We start from the raw sequence: 18,754 nt of genomic DNA, 5'->3' as shown, positions 1-18,754 counted from the left end.
CTCGTCCGCATCTCTGCAAAGGGCTGGCCATGGTCCTTCCCATCCAACTTGGGCTCAGCAGCCTCTCCTCCAGCAGGCATGGGCCGACACGTGAGCCCTTGTCTCGCCTCCGTACAACCAGCTTGGTGGCAGCCCCCCAGGAGCTAAGACCTGCCGCCTCCCAGAGCAGTGCGCCTCCCTCCTCCTTGTCCTGACACGCATGCCGGGATGCGATCCTCGCTTCTCCCGTCTGAGAGCCAGCCCTGTACCAATGAGCGGCGGTTGATAACCAAGCGAGGAATAAACCAGGAGCACGTAACACCCGCATTTCTCTCAGGTTCTGTAGGAGACCTTTAGGACCAGATACACGGATACCCATTTCAAGACTTAATGTGGCTCTTTTAGATTGCTGGGGCAGATAATTGTTCTGATTGCCTTCTTCCAGTATGAACATTGCCTTGCAATTCATTTTCTTCACTTGCGTTTACCTGGGTAAAAGCTTTTTTTCTTTGCGGATGAGCTTCTGAAGATCCCAATGATACAATCTTTGACTCCATCTCCTTTCTTATAGCTGGTGTTTGCTTTATGCCAACCATAGTAAATTAAATTATAGCCTTCTCAGTGCTGAGAAGACTGCATTCCTGTTGATAGGCATGTTTTTGCTTGACATGTTGGCACTTGTACCTGTGGGTGGAGACTGGCCTGAGTTTACTCTTTTGCAGGTGACAGGGGTGACATTCATTTTCTCACTTGATTGTAGAAGGTAATTGAGTGAAGCTCTCTATTTTCAAGGCATGTTTTCATCCCAGCCTGCAATTTTCTCCCTGCCTAACAGCAGCAGAGTTGACCTTTTAGCACAGACTCACTTAAAATGTTGCTATCAGTTGTGTTATTTGACTGTCCTGCTTTTTGCAGCTCTTTTTTTTCCCATCAGGATCACTTTGAGAACTAAGCTTCTAATATTTACGATTAATTATTTAGATCTTAAGAGTTTTCTACACAGCATGATCTTGTTGGTAAGAAGTCTCTGGCTGCTGAAATACATAGAAATGACAAGAAAAAAATAGAAGATCCCTCCATAAAACATCTCTGGGTTTGTGCTACTAGGACCAGGTGTTGAAATTGAGTGTGATAAATGCCTGTGCTGTCTTGAAGGGTAATCCTTCATTCAAATGAATTCTTGGTAGATAACTGAAAATAAGAAAGGAAAGTGTGTTCAGTGGTGATGAAATGTGTTTTAACTGTGATGCAATCTGCACAAGGACTTCCAAGGGAGAGGCGTGCTGGACCCCTGGAGCTGTGCCACTCCTGAGTGCTACATACAAGACCCCGTGCTGGCTGCCATCGCCACAGGCACACTTGCTTGGAAAAGGCAGCAGATTGCTACCCTTAGCATGCTGCTGTGCAGGCAGTGGCTCTGTTGGCACCTACTAGGTCTGCCTTCTTTTTCTTGAACACACTGCAATGTTTGCTCCCATTCAGAAATGTTGACCACAGAGTTGGTTAAGGTAAACCGTCCAAAGCCTCTTAACCCAGAGATGCCCAGTGATTTCTCACGCTGCCTGTTCTCTGCAGGACTGTCCCCTTGCGAGTGTGCCAGCCAATTCATCTGCCAGTCCCTGCCACTGGTGGGCTTGTTGGGAAGAGGGGCCTCTGCCCTGCAGATGGAGGCAGGCTGACTCAGGGCTCTGTGGTGTGGCTCGTGTCACACCACAAAGCCACACTGAGAAACTGCCTTCGTTCCCCCTTGTCTTTGGCTATCCATAGAGAAAATTCCGCTGATTTAGCAGGATGCTAGATCTGGTTTCAGGGCTGTGGCAGCTTCTGCTGGACAGGGAGAGCTGTGCTAGGTCCTGCCTATGCGGCAGCAGGGACTCCCCCCTCCTGGTGATACAGCATGCGCACAGCCCCAGCCAGGTGCGTGGTGCATAGAGTGGAGATGCCAATTCCCTGGAGCGGAAGACGTGGATGTGGTGGATATATGCTTCAGTGCCTTCCTTAGAGAGCTCTCTCCATTTTAGCAACTTTTCCCAGTCATGATTCTCTTCTTGATTTCCCTTAGAAACATCAAGCTGCTTACGCTTCCACTCCCTGGTTCCCAAAACCTCGGTCCCTTCTATTAGACTTCTGGGCCTTGCGCGTGGCCAAGGCCTCTGTCCTCACCCATTCCCCTTCTGACTGCTCCCAAAAGTGTCCACTTTGCTTTCCAGCATGCACACATGCTGTCACGGTCTGGTGGATCTGTTTGCTTTTTCTTCCCTTTGCTTTCTGGAACGGGCCAACTATTCTGCTTATGAACGTTTTGTATACCAGTAGGGCTTTTCCTGGGATTCGGGGAGAAACCAGTGCCCAGGTTATCTTAGTACTTGAAGCAGTTTGCAAAAGAAAAATCTGTTTCTTGTCTCCTGACTGAGGAATACCCGCTCTTCTCAAAAGAAGCTTCCCAGAGCTTCCTCGCACATAATAAAAAATGAGCTCTCCTTTTTTCTGCTTAGCTGGAAGGCAGGCCTGAATGGTTGAGGAAAGATGTGGTCACCATCATACATAATCCTTTCCAGCTCTTTTGAAGGAAGATCTTTGTCTTTACTTTTGCTCTCTCCTGCTGTTGCTGTGCCTACCACTCAGTGTCTCAGCTGGGCTTGGCTTTGCTCGGCAGCTTTTCCTGCAGAATCCTCCTGCTCTCGCATACCAGCCGCCTGCCCTCCCATCCAAGCGGCTTTTCGCACCGTATAATGTTCTGCTGTTCTCCCCTCCCGGCGATGCCACGCGGTGGCCTGCCAGGCTGGGACACACCTCTGTCTGAGGGGAATGCGGGCTACATGGCGGGGCCGGGCCGGGCCAGGCCGTGCTGTGCCTCAGGAGGCAGAGCCAAGGGAGCATCGAGGATGAGGGGACCTGTGCAGGGGTGGGGGAGCCTTCACCTGCTTGGGGAAGATGAAGGAGGGGGCAGACGACACAGGGCAGGAGAAGCAGGAGCGTGTGGTAACGAGCGGCCAACATGGCCTCTGTCTTCCGTGATGGAGGCTGCCAGCATGCCCTCCTCACGCTGTGGTCAGTTCTGTGGGTCTCCTCCTGCCATCCCTGCCCACCCACTGCAAACTGAGTTCCCCATGGTTTTCCTAGCAAGGGCGGCCTCGTCCTCGTAGGACACAGACTGCAGTTCCCCATCCCTCCCTTCCCGCCTTCTCCCAGGGCCACCTGTTGTCAAAGGCAGGAGAGGGCATGAGGAACGTACCCCAGGGGAGCAGGGAGGGAAGAACATTGAGGAACTGCTGCTGAAGCTCGCTCCTTCTCATTAGTAGGAGAAGTGTCACACTGAGCTGCTTGGGACTTGGTGGCATATGTCTGGGACCACTGCCAAAACATCCATTTGGCGTGAGGTTCATTTGATGGAGTGATACAAATAGCAGAGGGGTTTGCAGAAACCAGGGGTGATCAGACATGGTCAGTGCTGGGTTTTTCATTTTTACAATACTGTTAGGCTTCTAAAGTGACTTGAAGTACTTTTCATCCATGGTAAATCGGAGCTTTCTAAAGCCACCATTAGTAAAGAAATCCTTGAAACTTGGGTACAGTCATTGAGGTGAAAAAGACTAGAGCAGGTGGCTTAAGTGTTCAGAGCATCCCCCTATTCCTGGTATTCTTTTCTCCCTGAGGTTTGTTTGCTCGTTCTAATAGAATCTGTGTATCAAGGCCAAAACACTGAATCTCTGTTTTTCCTCTCTGAACTGGGGTTTGCTTTCACTGGAGTTAAAGGGGAACTGGAGGCCCCTTGGGGCTTTGAAGTAAATGCCAGTCTTTGACATCTGCAGAAGGTGTGGAATGTGATCGGTATTTTTAGAGAATTTAATGGCGTTTGATAAGGAACGCGAGAGTTAGGAAAGCTGCAGTTTTGAATTTGTGTGTTAAACAGTAAAATTCATTTGGGGGCTGTCTTGTATTTTATGTGAAGGAGAGAGAGCAAGCAAGGGAAAAACTGATTCCTTCCATGTTTCTTTTATTCATGTAATAATAAAAAAGAGCTCTTTGAATGCGGTTAGGGCGTATTTGTTCACCAGTCCCGTAGGAAGTGGTATTTTCTGTGCAGCATAAAAACACACAGCTCTCAGGTATTTCTCTCAAAGTCGCCAAAAAAAAAAAAAAAAGCATGCACACACACAAACCCAAAACAACACCCTAAACCAAACTTCAGGCAGAGTGGGACTCCCAAGGAACACCACTACCTATTCTGAAGTTTTCTGTCCCCAAATTTTCATTTTATTTTCCCTCTAGAATAGCTAAATTAAAATGAGGACAAGTGGCTAAGCTGATTTCTTAGTGAGCAGTAGTGAAACTGGTTAGAACTTCCCTGTCTTTCTTCCCTCAGTCCTCTTGACTTTAAGGGCCGATTGTATGTTAAAGAACAGTGAGCTACTGGTTATATAGTACATTAGTACATCATGCTTTAATATCTTCAGTAGGAGGGAGAATTAGTGAAAACCCACAAGGGATACCACTGCATTTGAGAATCCCTAAATTTGGCTTTTTTGGTTGATTTTGTACTGTAGACGTTGTCCATATGCTGAGCAGAATTCAGGCCTTTATTCAATGGAGTTCTTAATCACAAACCTAACTTCAACTATATGGATGGTCCCAGTTATCATGGGTGTTGACAAAGTCATCTTCAAGAGTCCATTTACTGACCTCTCTAAATATAGCCTGCTTTATTTTCTGCTAGCATAAGAAGTGATGTTTAACCATTCATCCTGTATTATCTTCCTCTTCATTCTTTTTCATCCCCAGAACACATTAGACTCTTTCAGACTGGAGGAATTTCATACTTTACAGAGTGGATGGGGCACAGGAAAAGAACTGTTAATCAAAAAGGCCAGGGTAACAAAATTGTACAGAGCAGGGAATTTCAAAACACATCGGTTTGCAGCAAGGGCAAGTGACTTCTCTGAGTGGCAAAACAATATCCCTAATGAAAAGAATTTCCACTTCCGCATGCACATTCACAGCGTCACAGAATGGTTGGGGTTGGCAGGGGCCCCTGGGGACATCATAGAGTCCAAAACCCTGCTGAGAGCAGGGTGAACCAGGGCAGGTTGCTCAGGACCACGACCAGTCAGGTTTTGGATACATCCAAGGATGGAGACTGCAACCTCTTCCAGTGCTTGATCACTCCTACAGTAAAAAATGTTTTTCTCGTAGTTAAGTGGAACTCCTGTATTTCAGGCTACTTTTAAGATGGGAAATGAATTCTAATTTAACAAATAATTAATAAACCTTTTCAAGAGTTTTTTTTTCCTAGTTGCACAAAAGTCACAAAATCAATGCAAAAACATTCTTCAGTTTTGGATTCAGCAGGTTAGCAGTAGCAGCTTACAAGGTTATTAGACATTGCAGGCAAGAAGGCCACATAACAGTGCACTATTACAGCTCTTCAAATGTGACTAAATTCATACCGTAAGCTAAATCACAGTGAAATCTGGAGATTGGAATTTTGTGTACTGTTGCTGTTCATGTTGGGGTCTTTTTTTTTCTTGTACTTTAACTTTCTAGCTTCCGTGCTAGTTAATCATTTATAAGTGTTCGATACTATACTAGATTTACAGGGAGTAACTTTGGCTCACTGCCTGCATAAGTAGTGATTTTTCTTTATTTAAAAAAAAAAAACAAACAACGTTTTAATGTGCTGCAAGTCTGTGGCCACTGTTGAGTCATGCTGTATAACTAGGCCAAGCAGGGATGTCTTGCTTATTTCTGTGTTTCTGAGGATATTTCTAACATTCTGCTCTAATTAACAGAATGAAGAAATGAGGGAAAACAAGATTTTTTTTTATATATATATATATTTTAATATGACCTCCAATTACTTAACGGGAGAGTTAAACTTAACGGTTTGAGTTCTCCTGTTAAAATGAAACTAAAGTGGTGGGTCATTTGTACTGTGTAAGTGCATGGGGAAAAAATACTTGATGCTAAAATAGTGGGTTGCCAAAAGGTCACTTTAACAGGAGCAGAAGGCATAACAGGAATCAGTGCCTGAAAACTGAGGCCAGAAAACTTCAAATTAGAAGCAGGGTTCGCATTTTTAATAAGAGAGGTGGCTAACCTTTGGAGAAAATTGCTGATTGGCAAATTAAATATTTCCCCATACCTGCAAGTAAAGACTAGAGGATTTTCTGGAAGACACACTGTACACAAACATAAATTTGTCCTGTATTTGTCGCGCTTGTAAAAACTCTGCTTAAAGTAGGATTAGATACACAGAAAAGTTTGAAGAGGGTAGAAAAAGTGGATACAGTCATTTAGAAAGACAAGGCAATCTAGCCCCAGTCAAAACTCAGGGACTGCAAGATGAGGCAGAAGCTCGGAGCAGCTGCTCTGGGGAGCTGCTCTTCACCACCATGGTGTCACCACAGGGGGATGGAGCTGAGGAGCCCTTAACTCTCCAGGATGGAGAGGAAAAACGGTCCTGTGGTTAAGACCTAGGAAGGAAACAGGCGAGAAGAATCCTCTCGATGCAATTTTAAGGCTGAGGCTGGTGGGAGGAAGCAGGGACTTGTAAGGCCCTGCCTGGCCTGACCTCCCACGCTGCAGTTCAGAGAGGATCAAGTGGCTCCCAAGTGGTCCTTCTGTGAACCTGACTGCTGGTGAAGTCAGTCAGACTGTTCTAGAACAGATACAAGGAGAGGATGGGCAAGGAGCAAAAGTGATGTAACTCAAAATGCCCGTTTTTACAACAGAGAAAACATTTGGCTAATTCACGGATGCCTAGCAGTGTGGATGGCGTACTCTCTGATCCTTGGATGGAAGGTACTACGAACACAACATGTTTTTTTTTCTTGTGATTCTAAGCGTGTGTAAGGCCTTGAAGATGAGTCAGCTATGAATTAATAATGTGTTCAGCAATTAAGAAACCCATATAATTTAGTGAAATTATTTTCTTATGGCAGCAGAAGGTACACTGCGACTCCTGCAGTTAGGTCACAGTTCTGTCACTGCTTATGGTCCTCCCACTGAAACCAGCGTGGCATCGAGAATGCTTCACATCTGGCTGAATTGTGTCTGTGGGCCCATGACTCAGAAACAACAGATTGTTGTGAACCACCTCTGGGAGTTACAAAAGGGTTCAGCTCCCATCAACTCCACTAGTCTTCTCTAGAAATCTCTGGCATGAATTGCTAAGCAGATTACCTGCTCTTATCTGACCCGCCTAGAGAAACTCCAACTATGAGAAAAGTTGTTTATGCAAATTACTGGCCTCAAAATAAGAACAGCACTTCTAATGCATTTCAGAAATCAGTAAATTACAATTCCTGGGGAGCTGTGTTCAGAACATAGTAATAGCTCTGGTCCTTCTGCATAGGGCTGAGAAGATGATAGGAAGTAATACGTCACTGGGAAATTGGTATTTGTTGTCAGATTATTTTTTTTTGACTGTGAAACATTGCTTTAATTAGTGCGTTTTTGTTGTTATTTTTATTAAAGGCTTTTTGTTACACGCTAAGGGAATAACCAGGGACCATTATGTAAATGCAAAGTGTCATCTTCGTTTTACATATGGTTCCTGCTCTAAGTGATACTTTACATAAATTATCATAGCACAGAATAAATCATTTGGTACTTAAAGTTGTCAACTGGTGTAAGCAGAAACATGCTTTGTTACTAAAATCAAAGAGAGATTCTTAAAATGCATAACTCTTCTAGCAGCCTAAGATCTCTTTCATACTTATGTTTTGGTGATCTTGCTCTGTTGAGATGAAGAGTTTTCATTTTGGAGGAAGCCATGAATACACATCCTTTTATAAATCATAAGATCAGATCATCGCATTTTGTTTTTGTTATATTTACCCTACTTGTGGATTTTGTATGTAATCAGTGTCACAATGACCTTACAAATATCTTATCAAAACTTAATCTCAGCCCTGCCTCTCAAATGCCATACCCAAGTGCTCACATTGTCCTGCACCACATCACCTTTCCCACCTTCTCAGTGCAATCCACACTGGCCAGTTGGCATGTTACACATTTCATGGTCTCTTACCCATTTCTCTTTATTAGAAAGGCCTAATAGCAGCTGTGGACTGGCTTGGAAAAAGCCTGCCTGGCACCGTACTGTATCTCTGAAAGAGGCTGGTAGGAGATACTGATGGAGAAGTAGAGGACCTAAGCGTCTCCAAAGCAGCATTTGGATCCCTGTGTTTCGTAGTCACTGGAAATTATTTATCCTCTGAATTTTTCTAATCTGTTTTGAACCCAGTTTTACTTTAGCCTCCAGAACATCCTGTGTCCGTGATTTGGCAAATTATAGGGTGAGGAAAAAAGCTAATTTTTCCTTACCGTCTTTTTAACGTATAAGCTGCTTGTTAACCTGGTAAGCACCTGCGCTCAAGGGTGGCTTGCATCTGTCTTTCTCTTCCTTTGTATTCAGTGAGTGTTGCTGACATGGTGATAGGTACTAAATATAAAAATATGATTACCAAATGGGAAGTATGAGGGCAACTAATCTTTTCAAGAAGATTATGTATTCTGTGCACAGATGCTGGCTTTTTAGTGTCCACAGACTCACTTAGTGCCAATAAGATAAGCACATACATTTTTATGATCTTTTGAAGCAATGTAGCCCACAAAGCAGTTTGTGATACTGCTGTTGTGAAAGCCCTCGTTTTCGCATAGGTGATGCAGCCTCCTGATCTGTGGTGGTGTGAGTTTGGGGTCAATGTTTGGAGTCATTCGAGTCATCTGTCATTGCTCCACTGACTGGAGTCAGTGGTTAATGGGTCATACTCAACCACTCAACTCCACTCGGCAAGTGGAGTTGCACAGGGCCTGTCCAGGGACATGCTGCTTTTAATAGCAGGGACCTGGGTGTAGGAGGCTGAGTGCAGTCACCAGGCCTACAGATGATATTGAACTGGGGGAAACACTCAGTATGCTAAAGCACAAGGCTGCCGTTCAGAGCTACCTAGACAGGCTGGAGGAATGTGTCAGTGACAACCTTATGAAATTCAGCAGGGACAAATGCAAAGTCCTGCACGTGGGAAGGAAGACCGCCTGGCAGCAATACAGGCGGGGGACTGACTGGCTGGGGAGCAGCTGTGCTGAGATTTTAGGGCTGTGATACACACAGGGATTGTAGGGCTGTGATACACAGCAAGCCAAACGTGGGCCAGCAGTATGCCCCAGCAGCAAAGGGGGCCAACAGCGTCCTGGGCTCTGTCAAGAGAAGCATGGCCAGTAGATAGAGATAACTGATTATCTGCCCTAGCAGTCGTCAGATCACACCTAGATACAGCGGCTAATTTTGGCTCCCCGAGTACAGGGAAGACATTGATAAACTGGAATGAGTTCACTGAAAGCCCACCAACACAGCTGGGGCTGGAGCACCTGCCCTGTGTGTGCAGAAACCATAGATGTTTCCAAAATGATGCGGGGAGCCTAGCTGAATATGTAGATTCCAGATACGGTGTTCAGAAGACATCACATCCCATGAATGCTTTGGAACACTGACCCATAAATATGATACTGTATTCTCACTTTTATCAGTGATCTACAGTGGAGAACCTGATAGACATGATCATGGTGACACTTGACAAGAAAAAAGTGTCCCTTCATGCTTCTTTGGAAACCTGAGAGCTCTCGAGCTCCTGATGGAGATGATTATCTGTATGGAGTATCTGTTAGCTCTTCACTTTCGGGAGGTAAAGATAAACTTGTGAACTTACAGAGCGGAAGGGCAATTCTTGAGAAGCTGATAGTGAGCTGATAAAGATCAGTGGGGCTTCCTGTGATCTATTTGCTGACAAAGGCATTAACAAAGCCAACATTTTTATTCCAGGAGCATGAGTTCAGGGACACAGATCATTGTCTCGCTGCTTGTGGTCTCCTTTTCTTTCTCAGTCAGTTCCCCCAGTTTCAACAAGATTTCCAAAGGCCAAGGAGAGGAAGCCATGACCACTTTCAGAGACCCAAGCTAGCTGGCGTAGAGCTGGCAATGTCCACTCTCCATGGAGACTTCAGCAGCCGGTGCTTGCTTCACAGTGTTAATGTATGTCAAAGACCATAAGCAGTTCCACATTCTTTCCAGCAAACTTGCTGGCTACACACACGATCAGAGTTACTGGTCCAGCTTAGGCAAGACATCACCCGGACCAGCAGCTCTCCAGAGCCAGGCATGGAGTGGGGAGGTGCCACGACAGGGCCCACAGCCATGGCCCCGAGCTGTCTGTCCTGGCACAGCACATTGCCTATCAAAGGGTGCAGAGGAGACCCATAACTCAGTATTCAGGCTATGCTCTGGGGCTGCAGATCCTGAAGCAGAACCCTTCATCTTAGAGTCAGCTCTGTTAGAGTCCACCCTTGTGGTACAGTCATTCTCAATCTCCTCTCTCTGCTGGTGCTGCTTATGGCCTTGCTGCAGAATTATCCGTCAATGAAGAATGTGCCTTGCCCACGGCATCTTGAAACCCACCAGTCTCACTTTTGTTGCTTTTTTCTTCAGAATGCAGATTATTTTGTACAGTTATGAACTATTTTCTATTCAGTGTCACTGAATTAGCTCTTTTCTCAGTTATTATGTTCTGCCTTTGCTTACACTGCTCTGTTCTCTTAAATGCATGTCTTGTCCTGCATATTTGCTATTACCAGTGTTAATGTCTAAATCAAAAAGAGTGCAGCTGAGTTTCTATCTCCTAGGCAGTCAGTGGGGCTGAGAAAGAAAGACACTAAGAAAAATTCCCCCCAAGCCTATGCCTTGTAAATGAAATTAATTTTATTTGGAAGCCCTTGAGACATAAACCATGAAGAATTTTAATGTCATTCTGATGAGACACTTTTCAGAGCAAATCACACTTTAAAAACTCAAAGTTTTAATAGCCACATATGTTTGCTAAAAGCCAGCAAGTACAGACAGACATATTTTAGAATGGAATAGAAAGAAACAGACCATTACTGGTTATTTAGAGAAAGTAAGGGATTCAATAAATCTCTGCTCTATATGGAAAGAGACCTCATGAGAATATTTGGGTTGCGACAAGAATTATTAAAAATGAAGACAGCAAAATTCTCTTCATTGTTTAACTCCTTGTGACTGGGTATTGCAAAACTCGAATTATTCAGTCATACATGTGTATTTTCAGCAACGAGACTGCATCAGTAAAATGAATATTGAAATAGGTAGGGGACTTCTTAGGTTTTATTTAAGACTTCAAATAAAGGCAGGTAGGTTTTAAGCAATGCATGGTTTCCACGCAGTGAGTACCTTCACCTTTGTTATACAGGCACTGTACTGTACAATGGCTTTCCAGTCTTTTTTTTTTTGTTTTGTTTTATTCTTCAGCTAGTCCTCACACTGAGCTGAGGAAGGATAGTATGTAATTTAATCTAATGAAGGTTATTGCAGAGGTAATTGTTGCATGGGTGATATTAAAGTAGCACTTTGCAGCTGATGAGCACTTCACTTCTCATTTCAAAGCTAAAAAAAATAAAAAAAATTAAAAAACACCCTGAGAAATGGCATAATTTAGATCTCTTTATAAGAAAGCATTAGAGCATTCTCCAGTATGAGGAATATTTATCATCTGTCCTCATATGTAATTTGCCAGCATAACTAATTAAGAAAAATAAGACAAAGCCACCAAGTGCTGTGATTGCAGATCCTCCATTAGTGGCATTGTAACGACTTCTTGAAGTTTAGGAATAAAGGAGTAGATATTTTTAGATATTTTTGCCCAGTGGAGGCACTTGCGTGCCATAATTAAAATTTGCCTTTGTGTCATTAGTTTTCCTAATCCTGCTTGCGTGCTTGCTGTCATGTACATCCCATTGTGGGAGTATGGTCTGATCTGGGATTAATAATCAGAGTCTGTCTGTGCCCTGCTCTCCAGTTTGGACTCAGGCGTGTTACGTTCGTATGCACAGTGCTCGACTTGTGAGGCAGTTGTCTGGCTGTGACGAAGACGTGGATCGGAGAGAACAGCTTCTAGGTTCTTGGCAAAGCCTTCTGGCTTTGCAAGCCCGCATGACCAGTTTGATTCACGCAGGAAGCATAAAAGGTGATCTCAAAGGACATAGCCCATCGGCAGCGGAGCAGAAGATGACAGACCAGCCATGATGTTCATATACGCTTTAATAGCTTTAATAAGTGGAACATAACTGCCGCCTGCTTGCAGAGCCAGATCACGAACTCCTTATCTTGTAAATCTCTATTGAGCTCGTGGGACTGACTAAAAACCCACAATATTTTCTGTAAGAAGAGATGCCTAAATTCAAGCGGCACAGACAAATCTCAAATTAATTAGATTTTATAACTTAAGGGGGAGTTTAGGTTATCAGAATATAAAAGATTGCAGGATTTCTCTTTACTTTCAGCTGTATAGTTTTCTATTTAAGAGTTGCCAGCTTTCAGCTGCCAAGTTACAATTCAGATGAGGCTGAATTTCAGTAATAGTCAAAATTATTCTTAAACACAGCTTGTTTGTAGAGCTGTTTGGGACACATCAAAGACTTGTGTAAATGTTTTCTCTGAAGGTAGAGTATTCAGGTCAGATACGTAATATGTTACTGGTGTCTTAAATTTAGGAATTTTCCTACACTTCAGTACTGTCTCTCCCTTTCAGTGTATCAGGTTCAGAAATGCAACTGATAGCCAACTGGCTTTTCTTTTAAGAAAGCTCAAAATCCTTGAACAAATTAACAAGTTGTGAGGGCTTCCAAAGGGAAATTGCCTAGACTGGAGTTTGTCTGAGGGGAGTTTGTCATCAAGAGGAATTCTCTGCCATCTAAGAAATCTTTCACCAGCAGTAGACATCCCTTACGTAGAAAACACTGCCAAGCACTTATGGAAATATTTGAACTGGAAATGACTGACTAATTGATTGACTGGGCTTTTTCTACCACAGCCTTTTTTTTGTTTCCTCTCCCCCCCCCCCTTTTTTTTTTCTCTTTTTCAATCAGGCAGTTTAGAAATGAAAGACATTCCTGGCCACGACTGCTTACTCAATTGACTCAATTTTCCCTTTTCCTCCCTGGCTTCCGCTGGGATTGCTGCGACAGGGAAGTTTAATTGTGCTCTGTTTCAGACTCATCTCCTGCGGCTCAGGCCCGGAGTTTTATTGGCCATTTGCAAACCCTCCTGAAACCACGGGTCTGAAGGGGAAATTGGCCCCGTAAGGCCTCAGAACTGACTCTTTTATTATCATCCTAAAAACTGTGCAGCGTGCTGAGGGTCGTGCGAGGGGTCAGGGTCATCCCAACCACGGGAGGTAACAGGCTGAGCGCGAACACCCCCAGCACCTGGGCAGGAGGCTAGAAAGCCCCGCGTGCTCTCTGTGTCGGAAGGCAGCCAGAAGAACGGCTTCACTAGCAGGGACGAGAGCTTGGAGCATCCTTCTGGGCACCGAGAGGTGTGGATTCAAACCGCAGGAATGAACAGTGGGTGCCGAGGGATGCTGGACGAAGTGGATCAGCGGCAGCACTGGTCCTCAGATCGTATTAGAGAGGACTGCAACGTTGCTTGCTTGTGAAATAAAGGGTTTGTTCAGCTCTGGAAGAGGCTTCTAGGCTGAGAACCCCAAACGGAGGCACCTCCTGGTAGCCCTCTGCGAGGTGCTCAAGGTCTGGAGAGGAGCATGGCTTGGTGTTTCTCATTCCTGTGAGTTGTTTCTCACACTGAGGGAGTCTCAACATCCAGGAAGGCACGTAAAGGCCCCATCAAAACCCAGTCCTTGAAATCTTGCAAGTCTGCATTTCCCACTTTACCTTTGTTCAGACCTCTGCAGAGCCCTTAGCTGTTTGGAGCAGTGTTCTCTTTTCATGTTAAGCATGCAGCACAATACCTTTCATCAACGTCTTTTCCCCGGAGCGCTGTTTACATGAAGCCAGTTCCTTTTAAGAGATGCAGAGCTTGCTCCTTTCAGAAGCCTCAAGTGATCAGCTTGCAGCACTTGAACAAGTTTCCCTGTCTGGGTGAATTCCAGAATAGAGAACTCGCCTTTGCTCGGTTTTTTCTCCCTAGCTGCTTTTCCCACAAGATGACACGTCAGGATGGGCAGGTGTCCCCCCTCTCAGGGAGTCTCCCTCCAGCCTCAGGAGAGATTAATTTTTTCAAGCTTTGTCAGCACTCCCTGAGAATGCTTCAGATTTTTCGCTCAAATAATTCTTGCTTTGTTGCTGCAAGTTGCTGGTCATTTCATCCTCTGGTAAGATCGCTTTTTTTTCCTCAGCGAGGAGAAGTTTGGAATTGCCTTTTCTTTGACAAAGGCATTTTGCTTGTTCGGGCCTCCAGTGCTCTGCCCTTCAGGCAATGTGGTGCTTAACCCTCTGGCTCCCTGTTTAATGGTGCACGTCTCGTTCTCAAGGAGCACCTGGAGAAGAGAGAAAAGATGCCTTACAGGCATTTTGCAACAGTTTGAGAGGCACTGAGGGGGACTGCGGTTCTCCTGTCTGGGAGGATCTGCTAGGGGCAATGGCACTGCCTTCCATGGCCACGATGCTTTCTCTCCCCTTAACTTCTTCTAATTCCTGGCCCCGTGAAATAAAGGCAAAATGAGACTCTATCAGCATCAGGATGCAAAGTCTGAGTGTTAGCAAACATTAAAAAAGGTTAATTTCCTTCAGTTCAAAGGAGCACCCAGAAGAAAACTGAGTACTGCAATGTGTGAACCAGGCTGTTAGCTCGGATACAGGGCTGTGAAGACTTAACCTTATGGCTATAAATTGCTACCAAGGTAGCTGCCAGATGCCTTTTCTCTGGTCTTGGTGGCAGGCAGCCTCGTGAGAGCTTTGCTGAACTTCTCTGCCTGCGAGGAGGCGGCTTGGAAGCGCTAGGACAACGGGCTGAGGACAGTTCATTGTATTTCAAATGTGGCATAATATTTGTTTCGTTTTTATAGTGCTGACTTGTCGAACTAAGTTAATGTATTTAAAACTGACATGTGACAGCTTTTTGATACAACGCGATTTCTAAATCAATCCTATCAGTTAAAAAAAGAAATATTTTAATGTAAGTTTACTTACAAGCAGTAATACCACCTCGGATTTCTAAGTCTGGAAGAATTTTAAAGCTGCCTCTGTATTTTTCTGTTGGACTTCGCATGCATAGGTTGCTGTATTTACGTACAGTCAGTGATGGCACCAGAGCCCAAATTTGGTTTTCATCACAGAATGTGCATTTCATGGTCACAAAAGGTGGAATGAGACCGGTCACTTTCACTTTCCTTTTTAAGGGCTATTTTTAATGTGCTTCATTTTCTGGCTCCCCTCCATTTGACCTGTGGTGTAATGTTTGGATTAGAGATGCTGCTGGGGAAACATTAAATCCAAACAAACTCCCTTCCACCCTGTTTTCTTGAAATCTTTCTTGGATAGTCACTAATACTCTTATTTTTTTTTCCATTACATTCTCTGCTAAACACAGACACACACTTGAGATCTCATGATTAGTAATTTCCCAAACCTAAAGCAGTTTTAAATGCTTTTTTGCCTGTTCTGTATTGGAGGGAAATTAGAAGCACCATGGTATTTGCTTTGATTTATTTTTCTTTGCTTTATTTATTTATTTATTTATTTATTTATTGTTTTTCCTGAGGATGGGCTGGAAGAAGTGAGGAATTAGAAACCCTGGAAATTCTCGGCACTAACTTCAAAATAAACTTCTCCCCTTGGTAGCATGTCTGCCTATGAAGAGTGTTGAGTCGTTAAAGGGTTGGTCCCTTACACAGTGATGTATGGAAGCTTTCCGTGTGACAGTGCCTTCAGTCACGCCTCGAGATGTATGAGTTCCTTCTTGCACAGCACGCTGATGTGTTCAGTCTTCCCGAAGCCACGCAGACCACGCAAATGCGATGCAGGCAGGCTCTGGGAACGTTTTGAAGAGGGATATTCCCATTTTGCAGAGAGCGTGGCGGAAGCTGAATGAAATATTCAAAGCTCACTATTAAGAATTTAATAAATGGATCCTCCTTGGCTGATTCCCCCACAGATACTGCCCAGCAGAGAAAGAAGCAAAAGTCAGAAGCGGAAGAGAATAGGAGAGCGAGCGATCAGGGCAGGATCAATGGCAAGCTCTGCTGTGGCCGTGTTCTGTCTGAATCCTCTCTGAAGCCAAGCTTCCTGAGAAGATACTGTATTTCTCTATCTTGCTTTATCCATCTTTTATTGTTTTATTTCAAGTCTCGTAAAATCAGCAACTTGGCAATGCAATAAAATCTCTGCTGGCTTTGTCCGTGTCCAACATAACTATATATCTTCCCCCTTACGCCCCACACCTGGGATAACACAACAAGGGTTCTCCTTCTCATGTCTTCACAGAGTGCCTTTGTTCCGGAATTTTAAAATCAAATCATTTACTTTTTTATCCTGTTGTTGGATAAAATACGTATTTCACATGCAGCTTTGGTAACCCAAGTAACTTATGAGACTTACATTCTTCCTGCTGCTGCAGCGTATTTTTTTCAGAAATATCTGGTTTGAGTTGATGAATCTGAGAACTATAATCTGTATTTTTATTATGAGCTTCTTGGCACTGGTATGTAATAAATTCACTTCATTACCCCATCCAAGAGAAATACTGCTAAGTTGAGGGTCATGAATGTTTCATATCAATATCCTGTCTTTAATAAATCCTGGTCACTTCTGCAAAAAAATCTGTCTGCGTTATGTTTTGGGATATTTGTGAGGAAAAATATGGAAAAATGAAATGTTTTAGTGTGCGACTTCCTTCCTTTTCACGGCCTCTGTCTCCTTTGTTTTCCTGATGGATATTGATCGTATGTGCTCACTCGTCCAGGCTGCAACTGCGCTTGGGAGTAGGAACTGAGTCAGTCCGTCCCTCCCTGTCCAAAATGCTCTAACCACTAGCATTTTAAAGCTTACCGGAGGAAGAAGAGGTGGTTACTGGAACTGGAGCCATCTGCCCTCTGAATCCTAAATTACTTGTATATAAAGCATTGCCCCATATTAAAGAGGTTCTAGCCTAAACTCGGTCACGATGCAAAAAGCTCGGGTTTAACAGGGAGGAATTGGACTGGTTATTCTCTATTTAGCTTGGATCCAGCTGCTCTCTGCCCCTACCCACCCTGTGCAGGCTGTTTCCCAATCCTGCTGGCACACGTGTTGGTCAGGACAGGGGAAAGCACAGTCACAAATGTCAAAGATTATCTGCTTTTAACAATTGCAATGATGGCAATCAAAGATCTTTCTCCGAGAACAGGCAGCGGCAAATTCTTTTGGAGGAACGCAAGAGCAGGACACAGACAGAGTGACCCTTGTGCTTATTGTTCCTGCTTTCAGTAGTCAGCAACTTCGGGACTTGTGCAAGCCGGCACTCATCTCTTCTGGGTCTGCTTCTCTGCCTGGTGGCGGTGCTTTGCGCGAGGGGGCCCGCTCACTTCTGCAAGAGCTTCCCACCCACTGCGTATTTTCTCGCCATGGCAGTCTGAGACCGGTAGGCTTCTGGTTTAAGGGAATAAACCGAGAAAACATACGCGATAGGAACAGGCGCTGTGCCTGACAGGCCTCACCAGCACATGGCTAGGGCTCACCGGCACTACTGCGGAGCACATTTTTAGTTGTCAGAAGCCTTTCTCAGAATAGCATTGCTTGAGCCTTGAACTTTCATAGAATCATAGAATCATAGAATCATAGAATATCCTGAGTTGGAAGGGACCCTTAAGGATCATCAAGTCCAACTCTTGATACCGCACAGGTCTACCCAAAAGTTCAGACCATGTGACTAAGTGCACAGTCCAATCTCTTCTTAAATTCAGACAGGCTCGGTGCAGTGACCACTTCCCTGGGGAGCCTGTTCCAGTGTGCAACCACCCTCTCTGTGAAGAACCCCCTCCTGATGTCAAGCCTAAATTTCCCCTGCCTCAGCTTAACCCCGTTCCCGCGGGTCCTGTCACTGGTGTTAATGGAGGAAAGGTCTCCTGCCTCTCGACACCCCCTTACGAGGAAGTTGTAGACTGTGATGAGGTCTCCCCTCAGCCTCCTCTTCTCCAGGCTGAACAGGCCCAGTGACCTCAGCCGTTCCTCGTACGTCTTCCCCTCCAGGCCTTTCACCATCTTCGTAGCCCTCCTCTGGACACTCTCCAACAGTTTCATGTCCTTTTTATACTGTGGTGCCCAGAACTGCACACAGTACTCGAGGTGAGGCCGCACCAGCGCAGAGTAGAGCGGGACAATCACCTCCCTTGACCTACTAGCGATGCCGTGCTTGATGCACCCCAGGACACGGTTGGCCCTCCTGGCCGCCAGGGCACACTGCTGGCTCATAATCAACTTGCTGTCTACCACGACCCCCAGATCCCTCTCTTCTAGGCTGCTCTCTAGCGTCTCATCGCCCAGTCTGTACATGCAGCCAGGGTTTCCCCATCCCAGGTGCAGGACCCGGCACTTGCTCTTATTGAACTTCATGCGGTTGGTGATCGCCCAGCTCTCCAACCTATCCAGATCCCTCTGCAAGGCCTTTCCACCCTCATTTTAACTTTGCTGGTGTCCCTCTCTACCCAATGGGATGGCATCTACACTGGCACCTTGTTTGCATTTTCTTTGATTAGTTTGCGTCTTGGGGACAGACAGACAACATTGGAGATGATCTGGTGACTTTGTGAGGGAATTACATACAGTGAAAGAAAGCAGATGAAAATAAATTAAGACTGAAAATGAAAATAAATTATTCTTATTATGGTGAGAATTGCAGGAGATGATCCTACAGGGCCCGTGCTGGTGCAAAAGCCTAGTTCTGGAGGAGATTAAGCCATATCATTAGGTATAAGAACAGTTGTTA

General features: G+C 44.8%; 1 protein-coding gene across 3 annotated transcripts in view; it reads left to right on the top strand.

Annotated features, from left to right (window-relative positions):
* CRADD (CARD and death domain containing adaptor protein) overlaps window positions 1–18,754 on the top strand; it is a 76,507-nt gene that overhangs the window by 37,921 nt on the left and 19,832 nt on the right. The window contains exon 3 of one of the 3 annotated variants that reach the window (XM_080589314.1): window positions 15,947–18,252. The exons of the other annotated variants lie outside the window; for them this stretch is intronic. Within the exon in view, the coding sequence (XP_080445440.1) occupies window positions 15,947–16,170 (224 nt within the window). The 3' untranslated portion in view covers window positions 16,171–18,252. Of the gene's footprint in view, window positions 1–15,946; window positions 18,253–18,754 lie in introns of those variants that run through there. 3 annotated transcript variants of the gene reach the window in all.

This window comes from Anser brachyrhynchus (assembly GCF_964034855.1).
Source record: "Anser brachyrhynchus genome assembly, chromosome: 1".
NCBI lineage: Eukaryota > Metazoa > Chordata > Aves > Anseriformes > Anatidae > Anser > Anser brachyrhynchus.
This window is presented reverse-complemented; position numbering and strand designations above follow the sequence as displayed.